Source organism: Liolophura sinensis, chromosome 9 (genome assembly GCF_032854445.1).
Source record: "Liolophura sinensis isolate JHLJ2023 chromosome 9, CUHK_Ljap_v2, whole genome shotgun sequence".
NCBI lineage: Eukaryota > Metazoa > Mollusca > Polyplacophora > Chitonida > Chitonidae > Liolophura > Liolophura sinensis.
The window spans coordinates 23,576,371-23,597,022 of NC_088303.1; the positions used below are offsets into that span (position 1 = coordinate 23,576,371).

The window sequence follows — 20,652 nt, forward strand, 5'->3', positions numbered from 1 at the left end:
GAAGTGTAGCAACAGAGGTGTATTGGCGGAAATATTCGAAACAGCAGCTCGAAAAACAGGTGTCCGGCGTTGAGAGTCGGAAACCAGGTTGGAGGTAAAGTCGGAAGTTCCACCCACCGCGCATCATCCTGGGGGAAAGAAACCGGCCTGTTTTCTGGTTTTGAAGGTCTGTTTATTCTGATTTACGCAACCAGTATTCTTTTTAAAGTCACAAACGAAGCTATGACATGAAGCAAAGCGACGGCTAACGTAAATAAGTGTTATATTTCGTGGCAGTTAATATCGAGATCCGATCATTCCGATGCTCTGCATTTGTCATAGCCTGGCCGATGACGATGCTCAGATTCCAGCAACGTTCTTTCATAAATATTTATATGATTCCTAATCAATGATAATGTACCCGTGATTACGCCAGGCTGCTAATTGGTGGTGTTAAAATGAGATTATGTTGTAGTTTACAAAGATTGTATGGTAAATTATGCCAGTGTTTAACTTTTTTTACTCAGCACTGTTTCGTCGGAGTTCCGATCATAGATGTACAGGTAGGGCCTACAATACATCACTTCGATCGTGTTTGTTCTGATTCAGTACAAGTCATTTTATTTTAGCTGCATCACTTCTTTTTAAGGCTGATTTTGTTGACTCTTCAACCGTAGCTCATTATTACTTAGCACGAAAGAATCCAACTCCTTTTTTTACACTGTCCTAGTGTCATTGGAATCTCGATGCTTACATTGTTAATTTCGTCCTCAACGAAGATCCAGGCCGATTGTCTTGGTTATCAAACAGATCTCGCACAAATAAAAGACATCAACCTAAAGAAGTGCTTTCCGCACCCACCACACTGCCACCATACGTCTACTCGATTTAGAGTAGATTTATTATAGCCATGAAGACTCTCACGATATACACTGATCAAGGAATGCTGCCACCTTCCCGCTGCTCCACTATGAAGCAGGACATGCATGTAACTGTTTGACATGGCAGCAGTCACCGAGGAGTGTATACTGTAGAAGCTTCCATTGCAATAATAAATCAATTCTAAATCGAGTAGGTCTTATGGTGACTGTGAAGTGGGTGTGGAAAGCAGGTCTTTAGGCTGGTATCTTTTATTTGCGCGCAACTTGTTAGATAACATATACAATTGACCTGGACCTTCATTGAGTACAGTATTAATATTGCAAGCACCAAGACTCCAATGAAGCTATGCCAGTATAAAAAAAAGAGTTGGAGTCTTTCAAGGCTAAGTATTACTGTATGTTTAGAGAGAACTGAACATCTACTTTGATAGTACCCCACATATTGTTTGGTCATTGGCCTACCTTAGAAAGAAACCAGAAGATACACATCAAAGCTTTAGCTGAAAGTTTTCCATGGAGGTCATGTTTGGCATCGCAGCCGCTACTCCAGGAGATTGTTGAATTGTATCCCCTGTAGGAAATATTAACAATATACAGCACAACTTAATATGGCAGGCTTCTCTGTCTGTTAGGATCCTTCCTGTAACTGCGACCATGACGGGGGATATGACAATCTGGTGTAGAGCAACAGCTGACATTTGGTGTGGGAGAGGTGGGTATATATATATTGCAATGGTTTCCAGAAGTAAAGTAGACATACAGAGATAAACGAGGCCAAACATGACCATGGAAAAAAATGTCAAGTTTTAAGTTTTAATGTCTAACTTGATGTTTCTTTCTAACAAGGTAGGCCAGGAACTACACAATATGTGGGTTTTGCTATAAAGAATACATGTAGAAACATTCAGATCATACCTTTATTTGAGGGCCGTAAGCACTTAAGTGAGATCTCACCTTCCGGCAAACATAGCCAGTTGGTAGGGCTACCTTAATTTTGGATTTTTCTTAGCAGCATTTTAATGCAGGTGTACTCAAACACAGTACATGTACACTTTACTTTCATTGACATTTGTTGATGAAGTCATCACTTTTATAAACCAAACTAGCATTTCAACAAGTTTGATATTGGACTAGGTGGGGACCTTGCAAATGAAAAGTGCGAAAAGGCATGATTTTATAGTAGCTGCTAATCTAGATACGTATGTCATGCATAACTGGGTCTGTCAGCTTATCTTCGCTGGAAGCATCTTTTAGCATGTTAGTTTGTGAGAAATGTGTACTTGTACATGATGCAAATAGTCTCTAATTTTAACCATAATTTTGTTGTCCTCCTGTGCCCAGTTGTTCAAAACTGGTTTAAGACTTCAAGTTTAAAGTTCAAGCCAAGTCTACAGTTTTGCACTAAGCTCAAAGAAAATGTGGTAACATTACCTATGAACTAAAACTGCTGCTGTTATACTAAGAGAACTACACTGGCTGCTGAATTTGGCTAAAAAGTTAAATATAAAATGTGACTTAATGCCAGTATTAGCTAAAACACTTTTGAACAGCTGGACCCTGTAGACAGTTACTCTTGCTTTCATCACTTCATCCTTTCTTTTACCATCCATCTAGCCCCAAAAGAATAAATCAGTTTCTTATAAGGGCCTAACAACATAAACAGTTTAAGTAAGCCTTTCAGGGCTACCATTCATTTATCCATTCAGTACGCCTTGTCCCAGCCATATAAAATAATGATTCTTAAAGACCTAAGTTTTCTGTGCCTGAAAAACATTGATGACATGCAATGCATGGTAATACATGGAATGATGGTCTTCCCTGTTCAGGCTGATCCACATTTAAGGCTGATGATTGGATGACAGTCCAAGGAAGATGATTGGTGGACTGTTCATCTACAATCACAAGGGGGAGGTGCTGATCTCTCGAGTGTACCGGGATGATATCGGGTAAACATATTCACTGTTTTACACCTGGACTGGTGTCTTGTCAGGCTCTGATGGCGTAGATCTGTAGAACTAATTTTTGTCAGTTAAATCATAAAACTAAGGGACTGAGAATCCTTCTACCTTTTGGTTGAGAGTATTTCTTTTGCCTTTCTAGAGATACATCATCAATGATAATCCATTTAAAGGACGTAAAAGCAAAATGCAGAAAAAACAGATGATGTATGTCTAGGTTTTTACATACGAAAGTGCTGTACAGGTGAATAAGAATTGAGTCTTAAAATTTCTTGTTCTGCTCTAAATTTTATTTTACACCACCATTTTGTCATAAATTCCACAGGAGAAATGCTGTGGATGCATTCCGTGTGAATGTTATCCATGCTAGACAGCAGGTGAGGTCGCCCGTAACGAACATCGCCCGTACCAGCTTTTTTCACATCAAACGTTCCAACATTTGGCTGGCTGCAGTAACCAAGCAGAATGTCAACGCTGCCATGGTGTTCGAGTTCCTGCTCAAGATGTGTGAGGTCATGCAATCCTACTTCGGGAAGATCTCGGAAGAAAATATCAAGAACAACTTTGTTCTGATCTATGAACTGTTAGATGGTAGGTTTCTTAAATTATATTAAATGCAGCATTCAGTATCGTCTATTCTTGACAAGACTTCAGCTGTAGTGAGAGATTAAAGAGGGCATTTTGCTACATGTATATTATAATCCATTTGAAGTTTACACTTGTTTGCACTCATACGTGCATTAGCTTGCAGCTGTATTTATGTCTTAGATCAGTATAATGTAGTAGAATTAGTAATAGAGTAGAATTATAATATAGTAGCAAAATGTACAAAAGGATAAGTTTCAACAAATGACTGTACGCTAAGCACCATTACCAGGTAATAAAAAAAACGGGCATTTGTGTCCTGCCTTGCAGTGATAAAGAATCGTTTTAAATATTTCTGCTTGTCGCTGTGAGTTCAGCTCATGTTGGCTTCCTCTCCAGCAGTAAGTGGGAAGGTCTGCCTGTGGATGGTTATGGGTTTCCCTGAGCCCGGTTTCCTCCCACCATAATGCTGGCCACTGTTGAAATCTCAAGTGAAATATTCTTGAATACTGCCTAAAACACCAGTCAAAGAAGTAAATAAATATTTGTGCTTGTATCCAGATCTTGAATCACCACCAAAATACAATGACTTCTCATCCATTTCACAAAATTTCATCCAAGTCTGTCCTAGACCTTTTCCTGTTTACATAATTGGAATACTGTTTAACCAGACAAGCTACTAGAGTTGGGATCGGATGTTAGAAGCCAGCTTTTGTTTAGATTTTATTAGGTGTGGTGTGTTTATATTTACATGTACTCTGTACTCACATTTACAATGTTTGTACACCCATACTCATAATCTGTTGCAAGAGTATGTACCATTCTAATGAGTAAGTAGAGTCATGTATATTGCTACACATATGTATGCAACAAAGTACAAAGCTGGTGGTTTTTGCTGTTAAAACTGTCATTATTGATCTTTCCAGTTATCAGGGTTTTTTTGGGTTTTTTTTTTATGATTGTTTTTGGCACTTGTTTTCATGTTGCCAGTCTGATTTCCTCTCTTTAACCACATGATCCACAGTGCTGCTCACTATGTATGATTGTTTTTCATTGTTTTCTTTTTGCCATTCCAAACTTCAGTCTTCTATTCACATGTTACAGTGCCTCTCCACTTTCCTGCATGTTTTTCATGGTCATTATATCTGATTAACGCCCCCCCCCCCCTCCCCGTTGCCACTCAATGGTAAATGTTCTTTGTGTTGTGCTTGACAGAAATTCTGGACTTTGGCTATCCTCAAAACACAGACACAGGCATCCTGAAGACATTCATTACACAACAAGGAGTGAAGTCACAGGTGAGAGTTTGTAACCATGTGCGCATCACATTCACTTTCAGTTTCCCAGCAGAATAAATATACTGTCTGTGTTTAAGCTCTCTAGGGTTTTGAACAAAACCTGTCAGTGACCCTAAAGTGTGTCTATTGATGATGATATGTTCTTCAGTTGTTGTATTCTTTATGTCGAGTTTAGTCCATGCTAATATTTTGTCCATTGGGGACTGCGACGCCGTTTTGTTGATGTCTGATGTTCCTTCCCCTGCTCATCGTGCACATTAAAGACAGAACTACATTACGATAGAAACTGATATATTCTAACGCTATGGAAGCTACAGTGGATTTTAGCCTCTATCTTCATCTCATGGGATTAAACTATGCTTCCTTCTCCATTGCTACTGTTAGCATGGGTGTTGCTTTATGCTAAGAGGTTTGTCAGGTACCAAGCTTACTCCAGTGGCTTTCACCCAGTTACTTTCACTTGTCATGTACATGTAAATGGAAAATTCCCAACCAGATATTTACATATGACAACATCATGTGATGTTTGTAGTCATACATAACATATACATGTGGTTGTAATCCTGTCTGTATTTTGATGAAGCTTTTTCATGTAACCTTTGCAGAGTAAGGAGGAGACAAGTCAGATCACAAACCAAGTGACTGGACAGATCGGCTGGAGAAGAGAAGGAATCAAGTATAGGCGTAATGAGCTTTTCCTAGATGTCCTTGAAAGTGTCAACCTTCTAATGTCACCTCAAGGTCAGTGCAAATCACTTGGCTTTTCTAACAACTGCTGCTCACCAAAGCATCTATTTGTGACAAGATGATGTGTAGGGTAGAGACATATATGCGCATGTGTACCCTGTTTCCTAGTGGCATATGAAAGAGCAACTTTCAGTGCAATTTATGCATGTTTTTAATTTGATTTTGGAGACAAAACAACATTTGCTGGATTGACCAGTTTCAGGACTTCACAAAAAGTATCATTTTATCGGTCAAAACAGAATGATATTTTCAAAATATAAACATCTTGCAAACAAAGGTTGAAAAATTACAGTAATTTGATTTTGGAGACAAAACTACATTTGCTGGATTGACCAGTTTCAGGGCTTCACAAAAAGTATCATTTTATCAGTCAAAACAGAATATTTTCAAAATATAAACATCTTGCAAACAAAGGTTGAACAATTACAGTAATTTGATTTTGGAGACAAAACTACATTTACTGGATTGACCAGTTTCAGGGCTTAACAAAAAGTATAACTATCAGTGTAGTATAAACTTTTCCACACACAAGTGTGCCTTATTAAACTTATTAAATCTTCTTGGCATCTCATAGTTGATGCTGGTGCAGTAGTGTATATTAAGATCAGGATATTTCTCCGTCTTCGCACCAAGCCTTGCCACAGTAAGTATTTATACGAGTCTTTAATGTAAATTCTTTTACGCAACAACCATAGGTTAAGGGGTTGGAAACCATATTGTCTCAAAATAATATAACATGATCATAATAGCTAATTGTGCCAATAATTGTTACAGTGCCGATAATTGTTACGGTGCTGATAATTGTTACAGTGCCATATTTTTTTGTGTTATTACAATATACTAAGCAAAGGTCATTGAGTGTGTGTATGTATGTTTGCGCCATCAGGCCAAGTGCTGAGTGCCCATGTGGCTGGGCGGGTGGTCATGAAGAGTTACCTCAGTGGGATGCCCGAGTGTAAGTTTGGGATCAACGACAAAATCTTGATGGACAGTAAAGGCAAGAGTATGGATGACCCAGGCAGGGGGTAAGGCTTCTGAGACCGCATCATACATGTGCTAGCAGGCTGAACAAATAAAGCATTTATTCAAAGAGATAAATGTAGGATACTAATGAAGAAAGTTTTATACATGTAGTTATTGATAATAGTACAAAATATTTTCTGAACACAGAACGAATAAATCCAACTCACTACACGTACAATCTGTTCTGGAATGTCTAAGCTATTTGTCAAAGATTAGAATGTCTCATTGATGCATGTTGCCATCCTGTGACAAAAAGCAGCAGGTAACAGATATAGAGAAATGGTGGCTAACTTACCTTTTTGAACTCCTGATAGCATATGATGCATATGATTTCAAATTCATTCTACTAAACCTATAGTTTTCTCTGTACAAATAGAACAGAAGGATGCAAGTTCACATTTGAGTGATTTTCTGAGCTGAGTTTCACTTTTGTAACAGGATGACAGCACACATACCTGTTAGAGAGGTCTAATCCACTCTAGGCATTGTAATTCCTCCAGCTTTTCTTATGAGTGCATTACTCTCTCTATTACTGATCAATTTTATACATGTCAGACTATTCAGATAGGAACATGTTTATGCACAATTCATGAATTGACCCTCTATTATAGTGGGCTATAGAACATTGAATTCTATCTGAGTTAAGTTATTGATGTAACCTTTTGTAAGTGACACCAGTGTTTCTCCTTGTTTACATTCTCAGTGTCCAGAGTATGCACAGGTAACACAGGCTGATCATGGTATCTTGCCGTAAAAATACATGTTGTTTTACGCTGAGTGTCGTCATGTTTTTGATTCCCACCCCCACGCACACAAATGTTTCATTGTTCATGTTCACATTATGTACATATAACATCATATATATGCTTTATTTGCATAAAGGCCAACGTAGAATAATTGTACTCTGCATATACAAGTCTTCAGTTTGTTTGAAGAATTTTTGAAAGAATTCCCCCCCCCCCCCCCTTCCCCAAATATAAATAAACTAGAACTGCATAGGAGTCTCGGCCGGGGTCCGCGTCGTTTGCTGTTGTAGATATAATTGTATGCTGTTAAATAGGAGACAGCTTAACTGTATCTACATCCAGATGCCGTCTAACTCAATGTTAAAGCCATACAATTAACATGTGTTTCTAAAAAAAAAACGGTGTTGTCATTTAAACGCGTCTAGTGAGAAAACTATTGATTGTAGAGCAAATCCCTTGGCATACTTCAGAAAGAGCATGTCTTAGGCTACAATTTGGTGCAAGTTTTACATTTCTAGCCCCGATAATTCTCGAGTTACAGGTCATTAAAATTACCAGACTAAATTTTTGTTTTTTGACAATGTCTCAAAAAGTTTAAAGATGTGCGAAAAATAAAGCAAATTCGGAATCAGTGTCTTGAAATACACCAGAATACATTAAAAAAATTGAAATTTGAAAACTAGTTGTGACGTCACAACATTGACCAATGGCGAGCTTCCAAAGTTTTCACCGGAAGTCATCGATTTTCTCAAACTTAAAGTAACTACCTAAGGTCTAGCTGCGTATCAAATTTCAAAACAATCGGTTCAGTGGTTCTTGAGAAGAAGATGTTTAAACGATTTCATATAAAATCAAGTTTGGTTGCCCAACCATGTGCTCCGTAGTGCACAACTTCAGATATTGGGGAATATTAATGCGAAATTTCAAGCCAATTGGTCTAGCGATCTGGGCTGTATGCCTCTCACAAAATCAGTGGAATAAGAATAATAATAATGCGAATGATTTCAATAGGTGTCCCGCAGCTAGAAGAGTTTTATTATTACAAGTTGCGATACTAGTTATAATGCTAAATAGGCATGTAAAAATTTATTTAAAAGCGAAATTTACAACATTGAAAGAAGCGGTAGTGTATTATACCAGAGGATAAGAGTTAGAGTGTGAGCGCAACCAGCTGTCTACAAAATGGAAATACAAACACTTTAAACACTAATCCATTGAACACTTGTGCTTCATCGATATTTACACATAGGACTTCCAAATATTTGAAATTTTCCTTGCTAATATGCACTTATACATGTATTAAACCTGTAAAGTTTCCGTGCACACTGGCTGTTTGTGTGGATGTATTGTAGGCCCTAGACACTTTCTATTGTACATTACTGTTGTTCACTATTGTGGTAGATTTGTGAAAGTGAATGAATAGTAATACATAGATATCTACATTGAACAGTACATTCATATAGGCCATGTTATGTGAGTGTAAGCTATTAAACATAACTGAACTTTGTTATAACATGAGGGGACTTCTGCAAAGAAACCTTGCTTTCATTAGGATTGCAGTCATAATATCTGTTTTGAACTGATATTTTTGATCTAGAGGAAGTACCTGCTACTTGCTATGCTGGCCAAGATGGCTTATGGTGTAGCATGGCCTAAGCAATGACATGGCCTACAGCATAGCTGCCAGCTTTTGGGTGCACTGAGGCATGATTATCAGAGCTTTTATACCTTCATGTGGTATTTCTGTATTAGTTTTACATGTATATACACATAGGCTATTTATTATTGCAAAGCCAAGCACATCAGGAATCTTATGCCTTTGGGTTATCTCCCTTAGTCTGTTTTTATGTACAGTTGAGAAACTTTTGCTATCACATGTGTAAGGCAACAAAGTTTGGAATGATTTAGATCTGATAGAAAGGGATAGAAAATAATTTGAACACATATTTATATACTGCTTTTGGAACTAGGGACAAAGAAAATGGTCCAAACCAAAGAGAAGGGGAAATAACCCACTTTTAAGATTCAAGACTAAAACATTATGAGCACCTGGTGGCTGGATACAATAAAGGGGAAAACACTGGCTACTTTGTGTGATCCAAATTGTTTTCCAATAAGTGTTTGCTAGATTGTAATATTAAAATATATACCATTTATGCAAAGCTGTGTTAGCTGTTAGCTTTATCTTATTATAGTCAAAACCATTTCTGTGATTTGTAATTACCATGTGTGTTTTGTGTGAGATTGCATTGTAGTTTCTTATTGTAAGAGTATTTTGCAGTGAATGTGTGCTGCATATTGATTACATTGATTATAATCCTCACTGTACAGAGTTAACTACACCTTATGTTTTTATGCTGTGTTTTATTATTGTAAAAAGCTTGTCTTAACTATTGTGTAAACCATACAAGTAAATGCCCACAATATTATGATAATTTTTTTCTATGCAAATGGATCATTTCTGTTTTGAAAACAGAAAACTTCTTTTGTCATTTCTCACTAAAACATGTCAATACTATATGTCATTGTTTATTGTACATTTGGTGAAATTCAGTTCAGTGTGCAGTAGATTATTAGTAACATTCTTGTCATGGGTACTTTTGACAACTCAGATCTAATTGACTTGATGACATTGTTTTGATTTTGTCAATGGTCTTGTTAGAGCTGTAGAACTCTTTCCACTATCTGCTTTTATCCCTGTTTTCAAGGACCACCACGGGCAAGACGTCTATTGCTATTGATGACTGTCAGTTCCACCAGTGTGTCAAACTGAGCAAGTTTGAGACAGAGCACAGCATCAGCTTTATCCCTCCTGATGGTGAATTTGAACTTATGAGGTAAGGCCAAACAAAAACACATGTACATGTACTGTTGGTCGTAATTTGAAGCTGGGCCTATTTCAATGAAAAACTCCTGAAATTCTTCCCCAAACTCTGTCTATCTCACCCCAGTAAGAGTAAACCTAATAAATTTTGAGATGATGTTAATGAAAAACACTTGAAAAAATTTCCTCAAAATCTCTCTGCAGAACCCAGTGTGTTGATGTTTTCAAAGTTATAGTCAGGAAAGAATACGTGGTTATTTCCTACATGCTTGCTTGTTCGCTGCTTATGTTGTTGTTCACTGCTTACGTGATTGTTGAGTGCTTACCTGGTTGTTCACTACTTACCTGGTTGTTCACTGCTTACCTGGTTTTACAATTCTCTGAGGATCCTAATGGCGATGGTAATGAGAAAGCCCTGTATGTTTGTCAGGTATCGCACCACCAAGGACATCAGCCTGCCCTTCCGAGTCATTCCGCTGGTCAGGGAGGTGGGGCGACAGAAGATGGAGGTTAAGGTTGTTGTCAAGTCAAACTTCAAGCCCTCTCTTCTGGCGCAGAAAGTTGAGGTACATGTAGCATCTTCAGTGTGTTTGGATGTGACGATGAGACTGCTGTATTGACAGTGCATGTAGTATCTGGTTCATTGGGCACTTGCAGGCTTAGGCAGCCATTGCACAGGACTGGCTGCAGTTTATCAACCCCTTGATCAATGAGGCATTGGGCTTCAACCATGGCTTTAAGATTGAGGCTATGTCAGGTACCTTGGACAGGCACCTATGTGAACGATTACTCTGGGTACCTTTGCCCATAAACCTAACCTATGTTGTGAGAGTGAAAAACACCAGAATACGGTGTAATATATCGTGAAATAAATGTATAAAGTATCAAGGTACATACTGGAGGTGGTTAGTCAAGTACATGTACATATCTGATACAGTACCAGACCTTAGCTTCTGTACAAAGTCTTCCGGATCAAATCTAAGACTTTAAACCAGCAGTTTGGATACTTCTGTACACGTTTTTTGTGTTCAGCATCAAGGAACCAAAAGGAGTGTAATTTCTGGTGTCTTTAGCATAGCATTCCAGTGAGGCAGCACTTTAAAAAGCTCAGGAATGATATTAAACTTCTACAAGGAGACACCATTGTGATATGACGGAAATGATGTCATGAAAGAAACAATCTTTATCTCACACATCAAGTTGCTATGGTTAAATATGTATAAAGGATGACCCGTATTTTGACCTGTGCACTGGTACTGTGTCCGTTTTGAGTACTACAATTGGGTCTATTATTCAAAAAAACTGCTAAAATACATCTGCCGGCCCCTTTTAATGTAGGTTTGATTGACCTTTGGCTCAATTTGGGCTCCCATTATGGATACGGAAAGTTACTTGCATCTGACACTGTTAGTGTTTTTCATTACGTCATAAGCTGACCCAAAAAGGCTCAAAGGTAGTGGCCGCTGGGATGCATTATGCATGCATATACATTTTATGTGTTTGGGTTGTCAGGTCCGCATTCCAACCCCTCTGAACACGAGTGGGGTGCAGGTGATCTGCATGAAGGGACGCGCCAAATACAAGGCCAGTGAAAATGCCATTGTGTGGAAGTAAGTACATGTAATCGTCTCTGCAAAGTTGCATGTACATTGTAGAATGTTACATATTGTATATCAAGAAGTTCCTGCAATTTGGTAAAGGTAAAATTCATAAACATGCCAATCCATGAAATCTCCGTTGCCCTGCAGTGGTAATTACCTTATAGGCGTTCTGCCCTGTAAGCACATTATGTTTAAAAGTCCTTCGCTGTAGTGGTGTTAAAATGTCTTCACCATGTTGACACCCATCTAGAACTATTGAATTGTTTATAAAGTCATGATGGCAGTACCAGGGGTCCCAAGGTATCAGCTTTGTGAGAGAGTGTATTGAATGATACACCATTCTTACACAGTTTAGAAGTAAACATGTGTGTGGAGTGTTCACTTTCTGCACAGATTGAGATGGAACTGTTCTCTGATAGATCTGTCTGTTCGTTCAGAATCCAGCATATGGGTGAAGTGTTTGCAGATATAGAACTTTACTTTGATGTATGTGTGTACTGTTTGTTCCCCTTAGAATCCAGCATGTGGGTGGAGTGTTTAATAGCTGATTGCAGATATAGAACTGTTTTCAGATAAGATTTACTGTTTGTTCCCCTTAGATTCCAGCATATGGGTGGAGTGTTTAATAGCTGATTGCAGATATAGAATTGTTCTCAGATAGATTTACTGTTTGTTCCCCTTAGAATGCAGCGTATGGGTGGAGTGTTTAATGGCTGATTGTAGATATAGAAATGTTCTAAGATAGATTTACTGTTTGTTCCCCTTAGAATTCAGCGTATGGGTGGAGTGTTAAATAGCTGATTGCAGATATAGATCTGTTCTCAGATAGATTTACTGTTTGTTCCCCTTAGAATTCAACATATGGGTGGAGTGTTTAATAGCTGATTGCAGATATAGAACTGTTCTCAGATAGATTTACTGTTTGTTCCCCTTAGAATCCAGCATGTGGGTGGAGTGTTTAATAGCTGATTGAAGATATAGAACTGTTCTCAGATAGATTTACTGTTTATTCCCTACAGAATCAAGCGTATGGGCGGAATGAAGGAATGCCAACTTAGTGCAGAAATTGAACTGTTGAACACCAATGACAAGAAGAAGTGGACCAGACCCCCAATCTCTATGAATTTTGAGGTAATGCACAGACTTTATTAATGCATTTCACTCATTTAGCTCTACAGTGTTGTCAGCAAGATCTGTCAGACAGACACTCAGTCAGTCACTCAGGTGACTAAAAGGTGGCTAAAACCTAAAAACTACATAAAATTCAGATGAACGTTAGTTGTGAATATCGTCTTTAATATTTTTGCAATTTTTCTTCGAAGAGAGAAAAAAAAGACACATGATAACACTTTTATATGGTGGATATTTGGGACCACTATTTGGTATATATAGTTGTTGTGTAATAATATTAGGATGTAAATGGAGATGCAACATGTTTATTAAATATATATGCACAAGAATTTAGTCTAAAATTTGGTCTAAAATTCAGCTAAAAAATGTATTCATCCTAAATTTTGATCATATTTACACGTTTAATATATTCTTAAATGTTATCATAATTCAGATTAAATGGATGTAAGGATATAAACAACAATTTGCATTCAAAAAAAATTATTAGACATGCATGAACATTATTATGCAAAAACAATAAATACCAAAAGGTTGCCCCAAATACCCACTGTACAAAACTACTTTCAGATACCCTTTTCTCTTGAAAAAAAAAAGATGATGTTAAAGACCTTATTTGCAAATAAATGTTGATACTTTCTACCTGTAGTATCTGTCAGTCATTCAGTCAGATGTGTGATTTTGTTTTAGTCATTGAGTTAGGTCTGTCCATTGATGAATATATACTGTATAACCTTTCTCCTTGACAGTGTATAATCTGGTGATGTAATCAGTTAATGGTCTATTTTCAGGTCCCGTTTGCCCCCTCCGGCTTTAAGGTGCGTTACCTGAAAGTCTTTGAGCCCAAACTGAACTACAGTGACCATGATGTCATTAAGTGGGTGCGATACATAGGTAAAAGTGGCCTGTATGAAACAAGATGCTGATCTAGGCCACTCTTAGGATAGCTAAAAGACTTGAGGCCTCTGGAATACCTTAGAAGAGTTTATATGTGACTCTCAACATGGTCAAAACTCCACTGCATGTATTATTCCCCTTCCCCAGCCCTCCCTCCCCCTCTGCATTTGTCTCCATTTTTATTGTATGTTCTGTTTTGTGTTTTTCACATTGTCGATCATTGGCACAATTTGTATAAGTCTGAATCCTTATGTATTAGATTGGTGTTAGACTTCAGAAAGTTGAGCCTTTGGAGTTCACACTGGATTATAAAATATGCTATGCCTGTTGTTATGCCCAGTCTAGATAAAAGCTTACATCAGCTTTGTTATTCCCGGATGTAAACAGAGCTCTGTCTTGACTTACCAGATAACTGCCCTACAGACATCTTCATCTGTCTTGAGAATTAGACTGCACACACTTAGAGGTTGCTCACAATTTGAGCATGCATTGCATGTACTGATAGATGCTGCGGAAAGGGAACAGTTGGTTCCTGGCGGTTTGTATGGCCAGTACCTATCTAAAAGTCAAGAACAGAAGGAAACCCCTATGTCTTATATGGTAGCACGCATTACTGCCTGTTAGGCGTGGTGGAAGTAACGAGGCCATGTGCAACCATGTACACCTGAAAACGTATTAGAACCGTGTGCGGGGTGTGTATTAGATGGACACGCCCATATTATCTATTGTTAGGGGAGAATATATTACTTACTGTTAAAGGTCAAATTCATTACGTGTATGTATATGAAAGTAGTTCATGTTTTTGATAAGGAGTTGTCCTCCACTTAGAACTCATTTGCTGATTATTTATAAATGATCATTGGCTGTAAAAATACATTGGTGTATTAACATAGTAACAACTTTGTTAGTTGCTATGGTCATCAACTTGGTATGGAAGTGGTGTCCGTTGTGATTGGACGAAAGTTAGGCAGAGTCAGACACCAAAACGCAGTTAGCATAGTGAAATTGTGCCTAATCGTGGACAAACACATTTCATACATGTGGAGCGAAGAAAATGGTCAGTCTAGGTTATCTTAAACATTGTTATTGTGGCTATAATTAAGGTGGAATAAAAATTATGTTAAAGAATGATTGTGTTTTATCAGGAGGTAAAATGCGACCTGTGCGAGAAAGTTGGGGTTATTAGCCTGTAGATTGAAGAGCCCTGGATGTTTTATTCCTCGTTCTTAAGGATAAATTAAGCTCATCGTTTGGGACTGTACTTTTGGTTGGTCGCGTCGTTTTAAGTGACTAAAGAAAGACGACGTGAACATCGCAAGACCCACAAAACTGCATCCTAAAACCACCGTTACTTTTATTTACTTCGTTACTTTTAAGCGAGTGTAAGTGTCACCACTGAAAGTTTAATCGGATGAAAGACCATTAAACACCAAGATACTGGGTGAGAAAATCTTTAAATCCTGTTAAGATTTCTGAACAGGATTCTACGGTGGTCTGTGACGTCACAGCCTTATTTTTGGCTCGCTAAAGAGAAGCATTTTGGATGATGAAATCTGGGCTTCAGGTGGCAAAAAGGTGATGTGACGTCATTGGTTTCAAGAAGGTTCGTACAAGGCCAAAGGATCCAATGTATGAAATGTTTGTCTTACGGGACAAATGTTATGCAAGCGTTTCATTTGCCTCGAAGTAGGACATGTGGCATTGAAATGGTAAATGAAAGCTTAGACGTTATAGACATCCGAACCTAGTCGATAAAGCCTGTATATCGTATAGAAATTCTATCATTCTGTGTATCATTGTCATGAAAAGGTAACTTAACACCACTTAAAATCTGTTATATATTTTTTAAAAAAAAATTTAAACCGAAAACATTTGATTAACCAAGTTAAAAGCCCGTCAGATTACAGGTTTAAGTTCATATCCGATTGTTTACCGCCATATTCGTAAATATTGCACCCATACGATGGCGGTCAGTTTGAGGGTGCAGGAATATTGGGCGCCCTGGGCAAACCAGCCCTTATGAAGTTGCTGTTGAACTGTCCAGTTACCAGTTCAAGACCGGGGTTGGACCCACATCTCTGGTCCTGGCGCTTGGAAGACAAGCGTGACTGGTTTTTCACATCAGTTTTAAACGCAAGTTTATTCTCCGTATACTTTGCATATAATCGAATCTTTAACGCATTAGCAATTATATTGCTGCAAGAGGAAACAATATGCCGAACAGCCGACCACAGCAGGCTTGAAGAATTCAGTTTCCTGCATTAGGTCCTTACAGTATATGGTTGCTCGTACCGGGTGGTGAAACCCCATGTATCCGATATATACTATATTATATATACTAAACTCCCTTTGTGTTTGAGGCCCAGAACTACAATCGCTAATTTAAGAACGCTTGGTCGCTTATTTTATGTATGGAAGTCTAATTGCACGATCAACCAGATTGAGGGACAATAAAACAAGGTCACAGTTCACTTTTTTTATTCTTTATACTTTTTATGGACGGGATCCCACACATAATCGCTCTATAACCGAAGAATAGAAATGAATAAAAAAACAAGTTGGAAAAAATAATATCGTAACTGGAAAACAAAAACGAAGGGAGCGATTACTGGACAGAGTGCCAGGATGGTAAATGAGCAGCTCTGAGAACCGGTTGTTATGGAAACTGGTCGGTCCCAGCGAGCGGTGCAGTGTTTCACTGTTTGAAGAGGGCCTTCATTAGTCTTTGTCGTCTTTGATCTGAGGAAAGAAATCCAGGACAGTAAGAACGTCAATATATAGTGCAATGTAAGCACTGGAGTAGTGGAGATGCTGGAATAGGGCAATTAAAAAAAAAAAAAAAAATTGTCTTACAAACATCTGATGGAATGAGGCGATGAATCTTATTTGAAGTATTGGTTTGGGATGGGAAAAACTCACTGCGTGATGCTCGTCGTTTGCGTCTTTTTTCGGATGCACAGGAATCCTTAAAATAAAAAAATAAAAAGCTTTTCAAATAGCAAAGTGTTCAAAATTTGTTAACGCATACGAATGCAACGCTTTACCGTGTATTACATATGTAAATATATAAAGTATTTTAATCCACTGAGAGAAAAACAAAACAAAAACAAAAAAACTTACTCCGTCGCAGCTACCATCGCAAGCTGTGAAGGTACACTGGAACTGGATATTGGCAGATCCCCGTAGCCGGAAAGCCTCGAAGTACGGGCTAAGGACTTCCGCTCCCGTGGTTTCAAACCCCACTCGTTTGTTGAACACTAGTCCGTCACCACACCTACAAATAAGTGGCCAAGTGATTGGAAAATCCTGAGCGTCTATTTAGTGATCAACACAGGGCATGCACAAGGTGATAACTTGTATCAATGGTCATGGATGAAAGACATAACAGGTAGGCTGTAGGAGACACGAAATCTGACCAGCTACACGCTTATTTTGTACAAGCGAGAGGGGGGGGGGGGGGGGGGGAAATTTCATCCCAGCACAAGAAATTTAGTGCAATTCCTATCTTCGTGAAAATGTTAGATTCGTTAGACCGTGCAACTTGTTCATCTTAAATGACCTAGCCGAAGTTAATTTGCTTCCTACGCCGAAACTGATGTCGTCCGGGAGTCTTACCCAGCTCTCAATATGGCGTACGTGCTGTTTTCGTTCTTGGCTTCACAGCTTAGGGCACGGAAAGCTTGAAGTTCATCTTGGGGGAAAAAAAAAAACAAAAAAAAAAAAAACAAATTACACGAATTAGCGATTATTTTCATAAGCTATGCACCAAAGTATCAACCACTTATCTGATAGATATATATACGCACATCCAGGTTTAAATTTAATAGGATTCGCCGTTTTAGAAGTAGGAAACGGATTGGTAGTCCCCTATGGTACTAGTATAGGGAATATAAACGTGTACAATTTTCCTACAGCTAAATACGATTTTAAACCTTATCTAATTTAAGACAAGTTCACAGATGACGCTGATCAACGCCATGTTGGGGAAAAAAAAAAAAGATATGGTTTACTGCTGGAATCTGTGGCCTTCAGGCGGATCTTTCGACCTATGGAAATATGGTCTGGTCCAACGGGGCGGCCCAATACGTCCACAACTTGGAGATCGAACACTGCCTTGGATGCTATTCCCAACAACGTCTGCATTTCTTTTGGGTTGAGGAACCTGAAGGAATACGCAAAATCTGAAACCTCTCGGGAGAAAAATGCGTGTTTGCATCTTTATGAAGTGCAGGCATCCTACAAAATTCCCGCAAAAGCTAGAAATCCGGTGGGGGGGGGGGGGGGTAATGACAATCTAAAAGCCGTCCATTCAAGCTATGTGCTGTTTACTTTTCTGCGGGACGTCACTTTCACGTAGAGTTGTGCTCGTAAAGCAAAGGCTGTTTTAGCAAGCAATGTAGCTTGACGGCCAGCTATTTTTGTAATTTTCGTAAATAAATTTCTGGGGAAGTCAAATACATTTATACACGGTGAAAATCAATGTACACACATTAACTTACCATTCTGCTATGGTTTCGGTGGCAGACAAAGCCCTTCCGTGATCATCGTACGCACACGAGATCGTCTTAACGTCTTTATTGTTGATAACATGGCTACCCAGTTCACCCCAACCGATTTCAACGTCGACCGTGAATGTGTTGCTGCCGTCTTTTTTCTGGGAAAATTTTACATTTATGTAATACTGTATGAATTGCGATCAGTTAAATAAAAGAAAAGGACACTAAATGCCAAATTGAGGAAGAAATTTTAAATTCGTCAAAAGACTAATATAAATCTCTTTACGTTGAATTGAAATAAAAAGTCCGGAAATCACATCCCATTTATGGAAAACGTAGAGACCAGTGCTACCGCCACTAATCTATCCCACTGGATTCACCTGCCGAGCCACGTACAGACACGTGGTCAACCAGTCCAGTTTCCTTGATGCAGACTCGCTAAACGCTCGGCAGGGAGAAACAGTATAATTTTTGTCTTCGGTAGGACCCGGTCAGAGTTTGATAGCGAATTTGTTCTTTCACATTTTTATCAAGGTTTTACTCACATAATATTGGCAGTTTGAGCCATTGTACATTCTATCGAATGCTCCGAAAAGTTCGAACTCCACAGCATTTGTGGACGTGAAGGTTTTATCTCCATTCTGGCATTTAGCTTTGGCATAGGCAGGGACGTCAGCACGGAGGTAGAGTTTGGGCAGGTCCAACATGGTGGGCGGGCAGCCAGGGTTTACTAAAATAAAACAAATTTTAGATGTACATACTGGGTGAATTGTTTAAATGAAGTGGTAACGACGACCAACGTCTTGCTGCCGTACTCTGGACCTACGCGGTCACAAGGTTTGTCAAATATTCAGCCATGTGCATTTATCGTTTAACTCTAGCCAACAACAAATCGCTTTCCATGAAAGTACAATTTCGAATCACATTAAAAATGGAGCTTGCAAAATTTAATGATTGGCATTTCGACTTCTCGTAATCACAGGGCCCCGACATTAAAAAAAAATCGACACGGGTTAATTTTTCGTGTGTTCAATCAAACATCAAATGTGTCCCCACTCCCCGAAACAGATATTGAAATTTGCCCTGAAATTGGTTTCAGACGTTTGTGCTAATAAGTCATCAATATGACTGTGCAAGACTGGACTAATTGTCATTTCTGCACTTTACAGCAACAAGTATACAGGTGGAGTTTGAATATTACGCTATCAGTATGGCAACGTGCCATACCGAAAAGACTACTTACAGTGCAAGATTGGGTCGTCGGCGGCCGATAAGGCAATCTGGAAATAGAATACAAATGCATTTTTTTTTTTACCAAATACAAAAAAGTTGAAGCTTTTTTTTTTTAAATAGAAAGGCTGAATTTCAGATTTATGATTGCTCCCCATCAAGACCTCACGGCCAGAAAGGACTTTCAATAAACACGTGTAGGGCTTACCAAAACAAGTCCAGAAAGGAACGTGGAAATCATATTCATCTGAAATACAAAGATGAGAAGTACCCATAATGTGATTGTATAAATCCGTTCTTGTGATTTACGAGCGAAGCAAAACTTCAAATTCGCAACAAATATTAATTAAGAGTTTGCACTGTCATACTCACATAACGAAGAAACTGAGGATTAGGAACTAAAGAAACCAAAACAAGAACAGAAAGAAACGAAAAGGTGGCCGCCTGGACCTATCTCAGCACTCTCGACAACAGCGTGGTTCTGGTCAAGGATTCCATTTCCACTCTTTTATAGGGATCACGCATATGCAAATATCGCAATGCGTTAGTTGTCTTACCTGTGTTATGGAAATAGCTTTGATGTGAATATTGTTAGCCCGTGACGACAGGCACGTACTTATTCAGTGGTCAAAGTTGATGAAGTGTTGCATGAAGGTCTAGCAGATGTACACCGGCATACAGATCTGCGTATTTCACCTCGCCTTACGTAGGCCTATAGTAGTGGTAAGTCGAATGTTCGGTTTATTACCTAACGGGTTGCTTGTGCAACTTAAATTGAAATTATTACATGTATATATGTTAATTGAACAGTGCATCAAAAATAAGTTCCCCCCAAAATATCGTTTGGCATTTATCAAGATATTTGCCGGATCATTGTGAAATTTTGCGCACAGCATCTCAGTAATCAAGTAAACGTGGCAAGGATTGCCCTGTAGATACAGCCATGCTCCAGTGAACATGCGCAAACACATTATCGGTCGGATTTTGAAAATTTTACAAACAGATTGAAGATCTTTGTATCACACTGAGACAGGGAGCTCACAAAGCGTTAGTGAGACGTGTTATCCGACCACTTCTTCTGAAGCAGATGTCTAATACCATCAAGGTCGGACACCATTGTAACACGATGATACACAGCTTGTTTCAACTTGTCCTACAAATGTTCAGTGGGATTGAAATCCGGGGAATTGTCGGCCCAGTTCCTGTGCTCAAAGCCTTCATGCTCAAAGATGAAATCCATTGCTATCTTGAATCAGTTT

At 38.7% G+C, this 20,652-nt stretch overlaps 2 protein-coding genes across 4 annotated transcripts; one reads left to right on the top strand and one right to left on the bottom strand.

Moving 5' to 3' along the window:
* Positions 1-75: 75 nt before the first annotated feature.
* On the top strand, positions 76-14,989 carry LOC135475196 (AP-2 complex subunit mu). Of its 3 annotated transcripts, XM_064755001.1 has the most exons (13): positions 92-166; positions 507-542; positions 2,687-2,806; positions 3,144-3,409; positions 4,619-4,701; positions 5,307-5,442; positions 6,335-6,473; positions 7,175-7,192; positions 9,926-10,054; positions 10,472-10,607; positions 11,554-11,651; positions 12,662-12,773; positions 13,562-14,989. In XM_064755001.1, the coding sequence occupies exons 3-13, from the start codon at positions 2,733-2,735 to the stop codon at positions 13,694-13,696; spliced, it is 1,326 nt and encodes a 441-aa protein (XP_064611071.1). In that variant the 5' UTR covers positions 92-166; positions 507-542; positions 2,687-2,732; the 3' UTR covers positions 13,697-14,989. The 3 variants fall into 3 exon arrangements, with proteins under 3 accessions (XP_064611072.1, XP_064611071.1, XP_064611073.1); XM_064755002.1 differs by lacking the exon at positions 507-542 and having other exon boundaries at positions 76-166; XM_064755003.1 differs by lacking the exon at positions 7,175-7,192.
* A 1,396-nt stretch (positions 14,990-16,385) lies between these two features.
* On the bottom strand, positions 16,386-18,870 carry LOC135475717 (vitelline envelope sperm lysin receptor-like). Its single transcript, XM_064755650.1, has 6 exons — positions 18,709-18,870; positions 18,167-18,321; positions 17,678-17,829; positions 17,283-17,358; positions 16,788-16,941; positions 16,386-16,478 (listed from the first exon to the last, which is right to left on the bottom strand). The coding sequence occupies exons 1-6, from the start codon at positions 18,868-18,870 to the stop codon at positions 16,386-16,388; spliced, it is 792 nt and encodes a 263-aa protein (XP_064611720.1).
* Positions 18,871-20,652: the final 1,782 nt, after the last annotated feature.

What these genes read in the sequence shown, in the direction of transcription:
- LOC135475196 (XM_064755002.1), top strand. Translation starts at nt 2,733, where the DNA reads ATGATTGGTGGACTGTTCATCTACAATCACAAGGGGGAGGTGCTGATC. An exon ending in GATCTATGAACTGTTAGATG is followed by an intron (nt 3,410 to 4,618) that starts GTAGGTTTCTTA and finishes TGTGCTTGACAG; the next exon opens with AAATTCTGGACTTTGGCTAT. An exon ending in GAAAATGCCATTGTGTGGAA is followed by an intron (nt 11,652 to 12,661) that starts GTAAGTACATGT and finishes TATTCCCTACAG; the next exon opens with AATCAAGCGTATGGGCGGAA.
- LOC135475717 (XM_064755650.1), bottom strand. Translation starts at nt 18,870, where the DNA reads ATGTTGGACCTGCCCAAACTCTACCTCCGTGCTGACGTCCCTGCCTAT. An exon ending in GAAGGCCACAGATTCCAGCA is followed by an intron (nt 17,359 to 17,677) that starts GTAAACCATATC and finishes TTTTCCCCCAAG; the next exon opens with ATGAACTTCAAGCTTTCCGT. An exon ending in GCGATGGTAGCTGCGACGGA is followed by an intron (nt 16,479 to 16,787) that starts GTAAGTTTTTTT and finishes GCCCTATTCCAG; the next exon opens with CATCTCCACTACTCCAGTGC.